We start from the raw sequence: 16,040 nt of genomic DNA, 5'->3' as shown, positions 1-16,040 counted from the left end.
GGATGGGGTTTTGAAGATTGGACACTAGAGGAAACTAGAAGAAGCTAAAGATTACAATGAAAGGAGAACCATTTCAATTTGACTTGCTAATACAGAATGGAGCAAAATATTTTAATATTCACTGAAGACTATTTTTGAACAATGGACCACTTTTTTCTTTTTTTCTACGCTTATTTTTTTAAGTGAAATTCAGTGAAATTGGTTGAAAAAGATATTTAACAAATAAGTAGATAATACATTACTACCCAATCATAATAAAGCATTATAACTATATTAATGAGGTCTCTCTATATTACCATAAAGTTTTTATATTTCCTAACTTTGAAAATGGAGATACAGATAGACCTAATCCAAAATATTATTTGTGAGGCATACCTTAATTCAGGGGTGTCAAACTGCCGGTTGGATGCATCATGCCGAAACTGCGCGCACCCCAGCTCCGGCAATGGGGGAAAAGTCGCAATATGTTGCGACATGTCACGTGACATTGTGAGTTTGACACCCCTGCCTTAATTGAATAGTTCAGGCTACTATGATAAAGATGAAAGAAATGATTTGAAACAGTACAGATTTGAGATATAATTTTAGCAAACTACATTTAATACAAATAAAATATCCAGCAGTGCATATCATGTTTTTTTGCAAATTTTAAGACCAGCATTTAAAAAATACTATACGTAGATTGAGGGTATTTATTTATTTATTCAAACATTTTTTTTTATTTCTGTCAGTGAGGCATGCCTGTCTTCCTTCCTTTTTCCAGACCAATGAAAACCCAAGTACAGGTAGTCCTCGACTTACAAGAGTTTGCTTAGTGACCGTTTGAAGTTACGACAGCACTGAATAAATGATTTATGACCATTTTTCACATTTATGATTGTTGCATCATCCCCATTGCCACATGATCAAAATTCAGGTGCCTGGCAACTGACTCATATTTATGATGGTTGGAGTGTCCTAGGGTTATGTAATCCCCATTTGCAACCTTCTGACAAGCAAAGTCAATGGGTAAACCAGATTCACTTAACAACCATGTTACTAATTTAACAACTACAGTAATTCACTTAACAAATGTGGCAAGAAAAGTTGTAAAATGGGGCAAAATCGACTTAACAAATTTCTCAGCGACATACATTTTGGGCTCAATTGTGGTCATAAGTTGAGGACTACCTGTATAAAACTTAAAAAGTATATGGTAAGATAGAGTGAAAGAATAAATAATAAAAATTATGTAGAAATCAACTTCAGCAAGCCTTAGTTATTGCTAAGTGAATTGAACAGGCTGGGGCCTGCTAGTGGGCCATGGCCCAGGGGTTGGGGACTCCTAATCTAAGTAATCAATCTGATTGCCTAAGCTGTCATTTTCTAAAATAACTGCATAAGTGAAATGCATTTTTAATGTTCATTTACTGATCTAATATTGAAAACAGAGGTGAGAAGAGGAAAAGCTATCAAGAAAAAGGAAAGAAGAAAAAAAATTGCATGTCGAGAATCGTATAGCCAAATTTCTAAACACATCATTAAGTCTGGAACACAAGAAATAATATTGATAATCTTTCCATTATATTATTATAGCATCAGTTTAGAACAGAAAGTAAATATAAACTGAAACGCCAAGATTATAGAGTGGGTTTTACTCTGTCTTTCAAACACTGACAAGTAATGGTCTTTATCTAGTTCATAAGAAAAGGGAACACATATCAACATTGTAAAACAACAGCTTGCACAGTCAGGGGAAGTTTATTAGCCTTCAAAATCACAATTATAAAAGCCTCATTGATAGAACATGGAAAAATCTCATTTAGAAAGGCATAATTATAGACTTTCAATAGAACTGGGAAAAGAATTCAGTATGTCTTATAACCATCAAGATACCAAACTGTGGTGACAGCTTGATCGTGTGTAATCTCAGAAAGAGCATATAAGTGTTAAGGTGGATTAATGCTAAAAGTTTTATAAGAAGAAAAAGTAAAACAATATATGAGGAACAAATGCAAAACTGACAAATACTGAAAACCAAAGGTTTCAGTTAGCATGGCTACTTCAGTGAAAAACATAAGCAAGTTCTTCCTTTTCCATTTTATTTCTAAATAAAATAATTTACTTATATTTATAAAAATAAATATTTTTCTGTTATGACTCTTATAAATGAACTGTAATTTATGTTTTAAAATAGAGTATCAGTTTTGGTTTTAGGGAAGTTACTGCAAAACAATTAAATACAGTACGCTGTCTGTTTCTGTTGCTTCTTGGGCCCAGTTCCAGGAGCCTTTCAAACTTGCTGAATGGATTTTCATTCTGGTCAGATGCAATCAGTTTTTCTTTCCTCTCTTCCAAGAAGCAAATACAGCATGCCAAGCACAAATAATTCTATGTAACTGAAAGTAAATGACCATACAGTGACAGGAAATAATACTTTCTCATTCTTTAAAACTTTCATTTCATTAAACAGATATGAATATTAATAAAAACTTAATCTATGTTAAACAGTTTTATGTGAATATTTTGCTTGGCTGTAGACTTCTGCCTTGTGAAGTACGTTTTAAATGCACTACACATCAAGCTAGCTAAAACTTCCTGTAAAGTCAAACTTGGTTCCAAATAGATGCTTATTTCTCCTGTAAGGGCACAGTGTATGTTCCCAAGAGTTTTGTAAGACAGCTGAAAAGCAAATGGAGCAAGAAAGGAAAGTAGGCTAGACACAGCAGAACTTAAAAAAAAATACTTACACTTGTACAGCAGAGAGTCTCCATGCAGCCAAAAGAGAAAGATAAAAGAATATGAATAGACAGCGGAAAAGCAGAGTCAGTTTTAGAGGAGAGAAAGAGGGGGCAAGCCATGCCGAAACTTGGCAAATGAAAAATATAAAAGCAGAGCTGTGAAAAAATGAGAGATAAAACTTTTCAGGTTAAGAAAAAAATAGCAATAGCTCTACGTCAGATGTACCGTATGGAGATATGAAACAAAGAATCTCCATCCAGATTAATTCTTTGAAGAGTGTGTAAATTGAACTTTACAGGTGAACAGAAGCGGAAAGGTTAAATAAAGATCTTTCATATAGGATTCCACATTACTTGCAGGGGGATATAAAGATTTTTCATGTAGAATTTCATAGCTCTTCACAAACTTTTTGAAAATCTTAATTTTTAATGGGATGAATGCATATGGATGACAATATTAGAATCTAGTAAGAGTCAAGGGTTTTACTAAGGCTCTCAAATCACACAACTCCAACAGTTTTTATTTACTTATGTTGTATTTACTATGCATTGTAAAAGGATTTTGCAGTAAAATATACATTGAGTGCTTGTCTGGTAAATTCTGATCACGTCTGCGTTTTACTAAAAGTGCAATATGCAAGTTTCACATACGGTACTTTTAATGATTTTGAGCAGAAAATAAACTAAATTATTTTTCAACTTCTCTGGGGATTAGTCTTGCATTATGTTATGTTCATATAAATTGAAGGGAAAATGCAAGAATTTTCATACACAAATTTGTTTCATTTATATAACATTTATATAACATTTGATCAGAAAAAAATGTAAAAGGGACAAGACATCCTTTCTAGAACCTTCAAACCTATAAATATAATTTTGAACCAAATGCCTCTGAATCTGCTCCTCTGAAACTTTCTAAAAGACCTCATTAACGGGGTTGCAATGCTTGCAAATTTCATTTGATTCCATGCATATAAGGATAATTCTTATTTAAGTATTCAAAATGAGTCAGTAAAAGTCTATAACAAAGCAACCTTAGATCGAAGCAAACAGGTAATTTATAACAAATATTCTTAGATCGGTCCCTGAATTCAAATTTTAAGGACAAGAATGTACTATACAGTAATGAGAATATTTATTTACAAAGAATATGAACGTTCTTGAAACATATATAAGTTAGGGTACCAGGCTAGAAACGTGAGAGTTTTAGTCCTTTCTTAGGCATGAAAAACAGCTGGATGACTTTAGGCCAGTCACTCTCTCTCAACCCAACTCATCTAACATTTAACAGGATTGTTGTGAGCAAAATAGGAGGAGAAAAGAGTATTAGGTATGTTCGCCACTTTGAGTTATTTACTAGAAAATAAAAAATAAAGGTGGGACATAAATAAATAAGTTTACTTCTATTGTAAATCTCCTTGGTTCTAAAAATATTGTACTAATTATCTTTCTTTTTAACTCTTTATATCTTTTACCTGTTTTATTCTTTCCTTTCCTTTGGCCTTTAAGATCTGATGTGTGATTTATATTTTAACCAAAACAAAACCTCGCACAAAAACAAACAAAGCATCAAAAATATGATTTAATTGCTGCTCAGAAATGTATAGAAAGACCAACGTGACTTGGCTTCTTGCTACTTTTAAAATAATCTCTTCTTACAGAATCTGCCCATCTTATACAAACTCCTGGGAAAGTTAAACAAGATAATCCTCTTTGGTGGTAACCAAATTATTGGATTAATTTGACCCACACACTCGAGATTAGATCCAGAAGTTCCAGTTTAACCTTAGAAACATGCAATTAATGAGCAGTGAAATGGTGTTTTGCTATTTGCATATATTAAAAAAGCAATCCTGTTTATATAATATTGGAGCAATTACAGTGGAGTTTGCTTTCTTTCTGAGAAGTAGATTTTTACAATGAATTGTGCTCTCAACTAATTCAACCTTTAATAGATAGCCTGTCTGGCTGTTCAGACAATAGTATTTAGAATTTTTCTTGAAAGATAAGCACCTTAAAATAACTTTAAATTGCTGAATTCGCTGTCCAAGGTGCAAAACTTTGCTATGTTCAAACCTGACAACGGAACTTAGTAATTCACTTAATTACTGAGATATTATTGTTTTCTCAGACTGAATTTGATTATTTTCACATATCCTCAAATAAAATTTTATTTGTTCATTCAAATAATCTATCTTGCCTAAAGATACATATTCACAGCAAAAAGAAAGAACAAAAAGTCATACTTTTATTCGTATGATTTAATGTTGCAATCAAAATAAATGAACTGTGGAATTCTGATACAAAATGGAATCAAGAACAACCAATTTTTAGTATAAGGAATGAAACCTCCAGACAAACTGGCTTGATCTCGATAACCCTACGTTTAACCAAGGCCACTCTAATCATGAACAACACTAATTATAAGGAAAGCTAGGAATGTATTTTTTTAAAAATGCAACGTATAAAGCTATTAAACAAAGCTTCCTTGACATTAAAGCATTCCACTTTAGCTTTAGAAGCACTGCATGGAATTTCTCCTAATGTTAGTAATCAAATGTTGTTTTGCAAGTGTTTCTAAATCTGAGGTGCACAACTGAAAAACCATTTTTAAATAATAAAAATGATAACATTAAAAAAGTTGGAATACTGGAAAGCAAAACAATAGCATCCTCTTCATTTCTAAAGGAATGTTTCAAGTCATCAAATGGATCTAATAAAAATAATTAGGAAGTAAATATTGGATTTCTACAGTCCAATGCTTTGCTGGTACGTGTCCCTTATACGGATAGTCCTTGACTTATGACCACAGTTGAGCCCAAAATTTCTGTTGCTAAGCAAAACAGTTGTTAAATGAATTTTGCCCCATTTTACGACCTTTCTTGCCACAGTTGTTAAGAGAATCACGACAGTTATTAAATTAGTATCACGGTGGTTAAGTGAATCTGGTTTCCCCACTGACTTTGCTTATTAGAAGGTTGCAAAAGGTTATCACATGGCCCTGGGACACTGCAACCGTCACTAATATGAGTCAGTGGCCAAGTGTTTGAATTTTGATCACGTAACCAAGCGAATTCTCCAATGGGCATGTGTGAAAAACGGTCATGAGTCACTTTTTTCAGTGCTGTTGTAACTTTGGTCACTAAATGAACTGTTGTAAATCGAGGATTACCTGTACTCTGTAAAAGGTCAAGAGGAGCGCAAATAGGAATGTCCTATGAAATGGCTGACCTAGTGTGGCTGGCAGCTTTCAATGAATTCATGCTGTATAATTGATTATATCGCCGTTTGAGTCATTTTGCGTTGAGAGTTACCTATGATATTTTCTCAATATATAACTATTAACCAAAAAAGATGGGCAGGGTGCTTTATCAAATGATTGCTGTGCTCTCCTCTTCATACATATGTCTTGAAACAAAAGGTGAACTCAAGTTTACATCAGAAATAAAACATTCCCTACTAGAATTACAAACAACGGCTAAAAAGGGTAAACAGAAATAAAATCTATTTAACATGAAGTTTGTCAAGTGCTTTCTGTTCAAATTAACATTTACTTATTGTCAAATAAAAATATACTACCTGTGTATATAAAAGAAAGAAACAAAGAAAATCACATTTAGTCAGGTTGATGGAGCATTTGCTATGTTCTGTATTTTTTTTTACAAGGTACTTAATTCTTTTGTGGAAAATCTAATACACTAGTGTACATATACACTTATAATTTTTGAATATAGCAGCCATAAAGAACAACGATGTGCCTTTGTTTACAGAACAATTAGTAATAAGTAGATAACATCCCATCAGCAGCATAGTACACAAAATTTATGCTATTTGTATAATTACTTCTTTTCATTACTTTATTTCAGTTCTGTTTTATGCAGGTAAAATCTTAATCAGTTTGCAATATTTAGTGCAAAAAACTGCAAATGAATTTCATGTCAACAGTTATATTATGATATATTTCTATAAAATATAGCAGATATCTGTAGGAATATATGAAGGGCTGAAGCCCTCATTTGACTGGTGTTGATTCCAAGAAGTGAATGAAGCCAGGATAAAAAAAATGGCAGGACCAAGATTAAAGATAAATTTAATTCAATTTATATTTAAAATTAATATAGTTAATACAACACTATTCTTCTCATATATTTATGAATACTGCCTGGTGTATTAACATTATTTTTAATATTAATTTTTGGAGAGGTTCCCTAATGAGCTCAAAAATCTAACGTTCATCTTCCTTACTGTGAATAACTAGCAAGTATGAAATATCCATAAAGTTTAATTCATTTAGTATTATGAGCAAGAACATACAGTATGCCTGAATTAAAAAATAATGAAAAATAGGGTTTATAAGGGTTTCTAATAACAAATTACCAATATTTGGGTGATAACTTTTATAAATATACAAAGTTTTAAGTCCACTTAAATCAACAGGTACTGAAAATAATATGGACTGACTTATGGAGGCAATGAATACTAGTATGCCAACATTCAGATGTATACTATATGTTAATGTACGAAATAAAAGGTATCATAAACATTTAGGAAAGTAAATGTGAAAAAATGTTATTGTCTACCTATATCATTTTTTATAATTGCTATTGTATATTTCAGTGATGAAAGGGGGTGTTTGAACAAGCTAGAAAGTTTAAGAGATTTAGTCAAAGATTACAGATGTCTTACCATACATGTATCTAGGTCTTCAAAACGTTCCAGTTCAGTTAGCTCCTCAACTGTAATGACAGATCGTTTAGTAGATTTATCCTCGGCTAACTCAATGTCCAATGATTCTTGGTGAGGCAAGGATTTACCTCGCCTGGTCAAATGATCAGCCTAGAGGAAAGGTTATAGTGAAAGCATTCTTTATAAAATAAAAATATCAATAATAAATAATTCTAAATAAAAGTTTCCAAGGAACACAAGCCAAATTAGATGCACAATTAACCTGCGACAAAAATGAGATGGGCTTGAAGACCATTTATCCAACACCTTGTTAGATGCTTTGGAATTCAGAATTAGAGTTATTTGCAAAGCAGGGCTGTTCAGTTTCAATGGTCTCTAACAAAGTAGAGCAATTACCATAAACCACCGTTAAATTGTTCTTATAAACTTCTCCCAGGGCTTATGTCAGGAGTCCCCAACCCCCAGTCTGTGGACCAGGGCATGCCAGCAACCGGGCTGCATAAACAAGCAAAGCCCCATCTGCAAGATGCAGGCAGCACACAAAACCACAATTCCTCCAGTCCGAGGAAAAACCCTTCTCCATGGAACCGGTCCCTGCTGCCCAAAAGGTTGGGGACCTCTGGCTTATGTAACTTAAACCTATTAATCCTATCTTCTCAGCTTTCTGAAAAGAAGTTTAAAATATTTCCATGTTACAGATGTTCAGGTACATGCTTATATCCTAAAACTGCTTATATTCTAAAATCAAACTTTTCTGTATTTATCAACTTCTTAATATTTGTTTTCTGTACAACCACTCTTATTACCTGCATGTTGGATATATATTCCTCTTTTCTAAAGTATGTAATTCAAAATGGCAAGTATAAAACTGTTACTCCCTAGCATTAAGAAACCCTTTTTCTAGTAATGCAGCCTAAAATTGCACTAACAAATTTTTATATATGCTGTAATGGTTAATTCTTGCACCGCTTACAATCAATTAGGATTCTGAGATCTTTTTCATGTGCATAAATATTACACTGTCTCCTGTGCTATGATTGCAGATTATATTTATTTATGCTTCAATAAGGTTAACTACCCAGAAATTTGCTCTCTTTAAATTGCCCTCCATGTTAGTACCGTATTTTCTGGCGTATAAGACGACTGGGCGTATAAGACGACCCCCTACATTTCCTGTTAAATTATAGGGTTTGGGCTATACTCCCTGTATAAGACTACCCCTCTTCCAACGCACACCAAATAAAAATTAAAAAACATCAGATTTGATTTTAATATGGTAACTTTAATTCAAATGCTTATGACATGCAGGTGCTTAGTAGGAAAACTGTCACTTATAAACATAAGGCTGTTTGTCATCAAACATGTAAACATAAAACAGTGCAAGTGGATTAAACTATAATAACAATAACAATAACAATAACAATAACAATAACAATAATAATAATAATAATAATAATAATAATAATAAGAAGAAGAAGAAGAAGAAGAAGAAGAAGAAGAAGTAGAAGTTGGAGGGGACCTTGGAGGTCATCTAGTCCAACCCCCTGCTAAGGCAGGAAACCCTATACCATTTCAGACAAATGGCTGTCCAGTCTCTTCTTAAAAACTTCCAGTGTTGGAGCATTCACCACTTCTGGAGGCAGGTTGTTCCACTGGTTAATTGTTCTAACTGTCAGGAAGTTTCTCCTTAGTTCTAGGTTGCTTCTCTCCTTGATTAGTTTCCATCCGTTGCTTCTTGTCCTGCTTTCAGGTGCTTTGGAGAATAGCTTGACTCCCTCTTCTTTGTGGCAGCCCCTGATTCCAGCAACCATTCCCTATTTTCCTAATTCACTCTAAAGCTTTCCCTGCGCAGAGCCTTACGTAAAACCAGCTGCCTGCAATTAGTGCAGGTTCGCATCCCACCAGGCTCAAGGTTGACTCAGCTTTCCATCCTTCCAAGGTAGGTAAAATGAGGACCCAGATTGTTGGGGGCAATAAGCTGACTTTGTAATAATGCTGCTTGGGGGGGGGGTGAAAGCCCTAATAAACAGGCATATACACAGAATGAAAGCTATTGCTAAGCACATTGACTTGTGCTTTAAATTGTAAGCCACCCTGAGTCTTCGGAGAAGGGCAGGATATAAATGGGATTTAAAAAAAAACAAAAACAAATGGGAGATCCGCTCCAGGTTTTCCAGCCAGCCCGCCCAGTTCCTGAGTCAAATGTGTCCTTAGAGCTAAGCCGCTGCTCTGGCTGCTGCCTTCCCCACCTGCCTTTCAAGTTGGGATATACTACAGCTGCTCTTCAACTTTAGAAGAAAAGACGCCCAGACCCCAGCCTGTAAAAAATCACAGACTGCAGCTTCTTCTCCAATTGGTCCCGCTTTCCCTGCGCAGACTAAATGGGAGATCCGCTCCAGGTTTTCCAGCCAGCCCTGTCCCTAAATTTTCAGCACCCGGCGTATAAGACGACCCCTGACTTTTGAGAAGATTTTCATGGGTTAAAAAGTAGTCTTATACGCCGGAAACTACGGTAGTTTTGCATTTTTTTTAATTAATATCAGTTTTCCTGAAATTCAATATGTAAGCTTGACCATGTTTAGTTTTGACCAGTAACCTAATACATTTTTTAGGAAATGTTACAAGTAACTTTCAGTTTGACATCAAAATAAACTGAATTTTCATAGGATTCTCCTTCCTACGTTATCACATTCAGTGTAGCTATCTCATTCAGTATACATAGAAAGATATAGATAGATCTATATAGATGGAACTTGAGCATTCTTGTTGTATAGGGCAGATGAATGCACTGAAGCAAGCAAATCATGCTAAACTGTAGAATCAACTTAAATATATGAGATTTTATAAATGCTTACCAGTTTATGATGACAATGAGACAGAGCATCAAGGATTTCATCTACTATTCGATCTGAGAGAAACGAGGCAACTGTCAGCTTTACTTCACTATGCAAAAATGGAAAATGAGAATACAAAATATGAATTTACAGTAGAAAATTTATATTACAGGTTATATTATGTATGCATTAGCTAGATATCCTTGGTTCTCCAAAAATGCATATAATACTTGGTTCTCCCAAAATACATATTCAAATAACGTATAAAAAATTCAAAAATAATTATCATTCTTAGACAAATGTTGCATTATCTCTCACCAAATGATATTAAGGTTTAAAACACAAGAGGGATCAATGAATATAAGATATAGCACCCAATAAAACATACGCTACAGCCACTTTAATAAACCTGGTGTGTTCACATTTTTTAATATTTATTTATTTCATTAAACTTATTACAGCTGCCAACTCTAACAGAAGCTAGGCAGCTTACAAAATCTAAATCTATTAAGGATTAAATCCTAAATGTATTTCATTCCTCTTTTTCATAGCTATTTATTTGTACAGGAAATTTTTTTTACTGCTTCATTATTATTACTCATTATTTCATGATGGCAAATTATTTTACTATATAATGAGCAACAACCTAAGCTGAATTATTTGCATTTACATCAGCAATAGCTTAAGTACTTCATTTTCTTGTTGAGATTCCAAAACTATTAAATGGAGGGGGGGATACACAGTTATCTATTTGTTTTAATAGTATTATTTAAATGTACAAAATGCCACACTATGACTACATGGTACGAATACATGCAATTTACCCACAATTAATTATAACTTCTTGTTAATAATTGGAACAAGTGTTGTTTATAATTAAACTCTCATGAATCCAGTTTGACTCTTAGTGAGTAGTGGAAATATCTTTTTTTTGCCCATTTCTTGTGCCCATCATCATTTCACTATCACATCTCTCACAACATGCACTATTTTATTTTATTTTAAAAAATCATAATTCAAAAATAAAATTATAAGCTGAAGCCAGAAAAAAATGCTTTTTCTTGACTGAAAATAAAGATGGGAACAGATTTTAAAGTCTAGGACAGTTATATTAAGGTAATTGTTCCAGGGAGAAGTGGTTTTTTTTTTTAAAAAAAAAAATAAGTTATACACTCAGTCCATAGATGAATTAGAAAGTAGTTTGGCTTACCTAATTTCATTAAGGATATCAACTCCAGACTGCTCCAAAAGAACATTTTTAACAAAAGTCCGAGGAATGGAAATTTTTTTAGTACATGCCTCAATCAAGTCCTGCCTTATATGTGCTTTCTTCATTGCACTTGGACAGAGGTTTTCAGCTGCATCTACCATTGACTCAAGCAGTGTCTGCAGCAGAAAGTAATAGGAAGGAAAACTTAAAAAAAAAAAGTATAGGAGCTACATAAGCATCTCATTCATAACACCTCATGCATTGTGTTTTAAATCCAGAATTACAAATATAAAGGCCATTAAACTCAATAATATCCTTTAGTACTAAGTTTATACCCAATTTGCTTCACAAGAGTGACTTGTCTTTATGAAAATTTAGATGTTAGGGTGAAAAACTGTTCTAAAAATAGGAGGCGAAATTGTAAAAAAAACTGCTTATCAGGAGCGAGGTGTGGTAGACTAACTGATAGACAAGATGAGGTCTTAGTCTTCAAAAATATGGACCTAAAGGCCTGATTAAGATAGACAAGATAGCATTGTTGGCAAATTGCCTACGATATGACAGAAATTGCCCATAAGCTAGGGTCACCATACTGGTCAGCACCTGAGATGCCTTGAACAACCAAAACTGGCATCATAGATTAACCATCTTGAATGGATAGGCAGTACCCACCAGACTCCTGGAAATGGTAAAAGTTTCAATCTGTGGGCTTAGATCTCTATGGGAGTAATAAAACTATCAAAGGATACAGTAGGTAATTTTCAATTGGGTGTGCTTTGAAAGTTATAATTCACCATATTGCCATCACTTTGAAAGTCCATTGCACATTAGAACTGACTGCTTCACAATATAAAGCTTGCTCAACTATGTGATAATTCCATTGGGACCAATATTTTTATCCTTTTTTATAATTTAAAGGAGTAAAAATGTGCTTTTATTATTTATCTTTTAAAGTAGGCATGTCTAACCTGCAGCTCATGGGCCACATGTGGCCCTGGACAGCTAGTAATGCAGCCCCACAAGATTATAAACTTTTAACTATAAACGTTTAACATTACAGGTAGTCCTCGGCTTACGACTGCAATTGAGCCCAAAATTTCTGTTGCTAAGCGAGACAGTAGTTAAGTGATCCTTCTTGCCATAGTTGTTAAGTGAATCACTGCAATTCTTAACATGGTTGTTAAGTGAATCTGGCTTCCCTGTTTACTTTGCTTGTCAGGTCACAAAAGGTTATCACACAACCCTGGGACACTGCAACTGTCGTAAATATGAGCCAGTTGCCAAGTGTCTGAATTTTGATCATGTGACCATGAGGATGCTGCAATGGTTGTAAGAATGAAAAATAGTCATAACAGTCATTTTTTGCAGTGCCATTGTAACATCAAATGGTCACTAAATGAATGTATGTAAGTCCATAAGTGATCTATATAGATTAACTATATTATATATTTTATATGTGCCCCAAGACAATTTATCTTCACTCAACGGGTCCCAGGTAAGCCAAAAACTTGGACAACTATGTTTTAAAGGGATTTTTTTTTGAGTGGAAGATTGGGAAGTGGGCAGGGTTAAAGAAGAAAAATAGATGCCTTAAACCTTCCAGAATCTTAAGACATCTTGTTCTCTTTAGTTTCCCCCCCCTCCAAAACCCCAAATGTAAATACCAAATTTTTGTGGTATAATTTGAGACTGGCCTTAGAGCAGCAAAGTAGGTTATGATGATGTGTATTTAGCCTATAGTTTACCCACGACAGGTAAAGAAGAACTAAGTTGGTTCCCTTCCTCTTTAGAATGCTTCCCACATTTCATTTTAGGATAACATTTTTAAATCATTAATACCTTGATCTGATCATCAACAACTCTTGTAACTTCCCCAGCCATAGATTCTAGGATCTCCTGAATCGGATTGGATAATGAACCATTTGCTCCTGCCCACGAAGCTCCACCAAGATGATACAGGTTTGGTAATAACTGTAAATATATATATATATATACATATATATACAAGAGTTACTGTTAATATCTATCATGACTTAACTGAAGAAGCATAAATTTAGTGTACTTTTTTAAATTCTGAAAACTCTAAAAGTAGAAGTTTTATTAGTAGTATTTATTCTAATGGGACTGTAACCCTAGCATTATAAATAACTGCAATCTCTTACCGTTTTGGAATTCTTAGCATCCTTCATAAGTCTTTCAGCTGATTTCAGATCCTCTTGTATTGTTTCAATTCCACAGTTTCTTAAAGAGTTGAGATGATCTTGTACTTTGACACATATTCTGTCTATCATCTACACAAGAATAAAATGGGAAAGGAAAGAGATACTTACACACGTAGAAAAAGGTATATAAAGTTAACAGATAAAACAACAATAAATAAATCTCGACAGGCTTGCGAGATTGCACATTTAAATATTTAACCAAAGACAGACAGACACAGACACTCAGACACACACACACACACACAAACACATGTTCACACATTTCTGGGGTTCTGACTTCTTTTTATTTCTTGTTATTCATTACTGAGAAACATCACAGAGCCTATTTCTTGAAATATATAACACGATTCCCTCATGGTTTCTCCTATTTCCATAGAGTTTAGGGTCTTCTGGCAAAAAGGGGAAGTAGCAGAGAAGGCTATCTGGGAAAATCTATAAGAATTGCCTTTATCCTATGTTATTTATGGGATGCCTTCTCAAAATGCAAACCTCTCCTGTGAATGGAAGGGTACCTCTGAATCCAACCACTGAAAGTTTTATTAGTCATAAAAGAGTGAATGGTACCTGCTGTGTTGTGCTAGTAACTATGCCCTGCTGTAGTCTGTATGCTTGCTCTTGTAGATATTTTCGGGTCTCATGATTTCGAAGCAAATAATTTTCTATCTAAGAGCAGAAATTAAAGTCAGACACAAGCCTGGATTTAAAAAACTAAGTGAGAAAAACATGTTAACATAGAAATAGTGTTTAACCATAAAAATCATATGCTTGCATAATAAATAGTAGATTTCACTGAGTTCTGTGATGCTGATTTCAAGATCACTACTATTGGACCACAGCCTTAGATTTTTCTTCAAGGACTGAAACTCAATTCTTGGTATATTATGAAAATCTTATAATGTTAACTGAAATCAGTGCAACTGATATTATATAAGACTGATTTCAGATTATCGAAACTTAATTCTAACAACAACAAAGGAGCTATTTTCTAGAAAGAATATAGTGATCTGCTTAAAGCTAGAATCTCCTGAGGAACTTAGCAAGATCAAAGCAAAAAACCTCAGTGAATAGTTTACTGTCATACTGTTTCCCATACAGAAGTTATATCTCATATTCTAAGCAACTCCAGATAACCCCTTTTGATTGGTCTGAGTTAGCACATAAATATTTTAATGCTAAAGGGCATATGGCATATGTTTATAATTTTGTCACTGCTTCTATTCTCACCTTCCATGCCTAATTTAGAAGAAAGACATCTCCCTATCACGGTGATTCTTCATTATTTGTTCCTGAGTGCAGGTGAGTATGGACTTCAGCAAGACCATTGGAGAATTTGCTTCAGCAGCCATGAAAGTCCAACTTTGTTTTTATTTATCCACTTCAATTTATATGTAAGAGATGATCAGGCTGAGCCCAAGGGAGGGTCAAACATGTCATAAGTCACAAGTCTGTGTGCCCACAAAAAAATCTAAGTCCAGCCCACCTTGAATGCCTTTCTTATCTCCCACTCATTTCCCTTAGCTGTTAGTTGGTCAGATTCTTGTAGATAAGCTTGCAATAAATCTTTATATTCCTTTGAACTGCCTGTATCTCCTGATTTCCCCGGCACTTGACATATATTAATAAATGTAGGAAATACCTTTTGAAGTGCCTCTTCTGTTTTCTCAGGGTTTGTTTTCAGTGCTTGCGAAGCATCATTCACTGGTATAGGCATGAATCTTAAGGTATAATTCCTTTTACAAAATGTAAGCAAAAAGATTAGATGCACAAAAGAAATAACTACTTAGCATGTTCTTGTATGTATTCTAATCCTTTTGCTGTATATGTATACATATGATAATCAGCTTGTGTTTTATCTTCTGTCACATTAAAATACAGCTGAATCAAAGTTACAATGAAATGTTATAAACTCATAAATTAATGCTCCATTTAGGTGTCTTTATAACCTGCCCTTTGTCTAAAAACTTCAGGCAAGAATCTCCCCTAAATTTAGGTTCAGAATTACAGTTCTCTGAGAGTGATTGGCTTGAGAGGCAATGGCCTAAGGTCACCCAGTGGGTTCATGGTTCACTTGGGATCTGAACCTGAATTTTCCCAGTCCAAATTCAATACTGGCTGTAGTACCACTGAAATATGTTACAGCTTTACCACTAAACTATTTAACCTGAGAAAAAAAATATAACTGTAGCCATTAGGCTTTTATAATCTGAAAGTGAAATTTATGAAAAATAGTTAAAGACGGAGGTAATGTAAAACTATGATTCACCCATTTTTAAAATGCAAAGCTTTATGTTAAACCAGTTTAGACTAGTTGGGTTTTTTTGCAGTCCTAACTTGAAAATGCACCCTTGTTCAAATAAGACTTGATAGA

At 34.0% G+C, this 16,040-nt stretch overlaps 1 protein-coding gene across 3 annotated transcripts in view; it reads right to left on the bottom strand.

Annotated features, from left to right (window-relative positions):
* Nucleotides 1-16,040, bottom strand: part of CARMIL1 (capping protein regulator and myosin 1 linker 1) — a 136,567-nt gene that overhangs the window by 25,443 nt on the left and 95,084 nt on the right. For all 3 annotated transcript variants that reach the window (XM_081324419.1, XM_081324418.1, XM_081324420.1), the window contains 7 exons: nt 15,309-15,402; nt 14,237-14,335; nt 13,613-13,741; nt 13,290-13,421; nt 11,451-11,626; nt 10,262-10,349; nt 7,407-7,556 (listed from right to left, as the gene is read on the bottom strand). In XM_081324419.1, the coding sequence (XP_081180545.1) occupies nt 7,407-7,556; nt 10,262-10,349; nt 11,451-11,626; nt 13,290-13,421; nt 13,613-13,741; nt 14,237-14,335; nt 15,309-15,402 (868 nt within the window). The remainder of the gene's footprint in view (nt 1-7,406; nt 7,557-10,261; nt 10,350-11,450; nt 11,627-13,289; nt 13,422-13,612; nt 13,742-14,236; nt 14,336-15,308; nt 15,403-16,040) is intronic.

This window comes from Vipera berus (genome assembly GCF_964194415.1).
Source record: "Vipera berus genome assembly, chromosome: 3".
NCBI classification, from domain to species: domain Eukaryota; kingdom Metazoa; phylum Chordata; class Lepidosauria; order Squamata; family Viperidae; genus Vipera; species Vipera berus.
The sequence above is the reverse complement of the archived record's forward strand: the minus strand, read 5'-3'. Positions and strand labels throughout refer to the sequence as shown.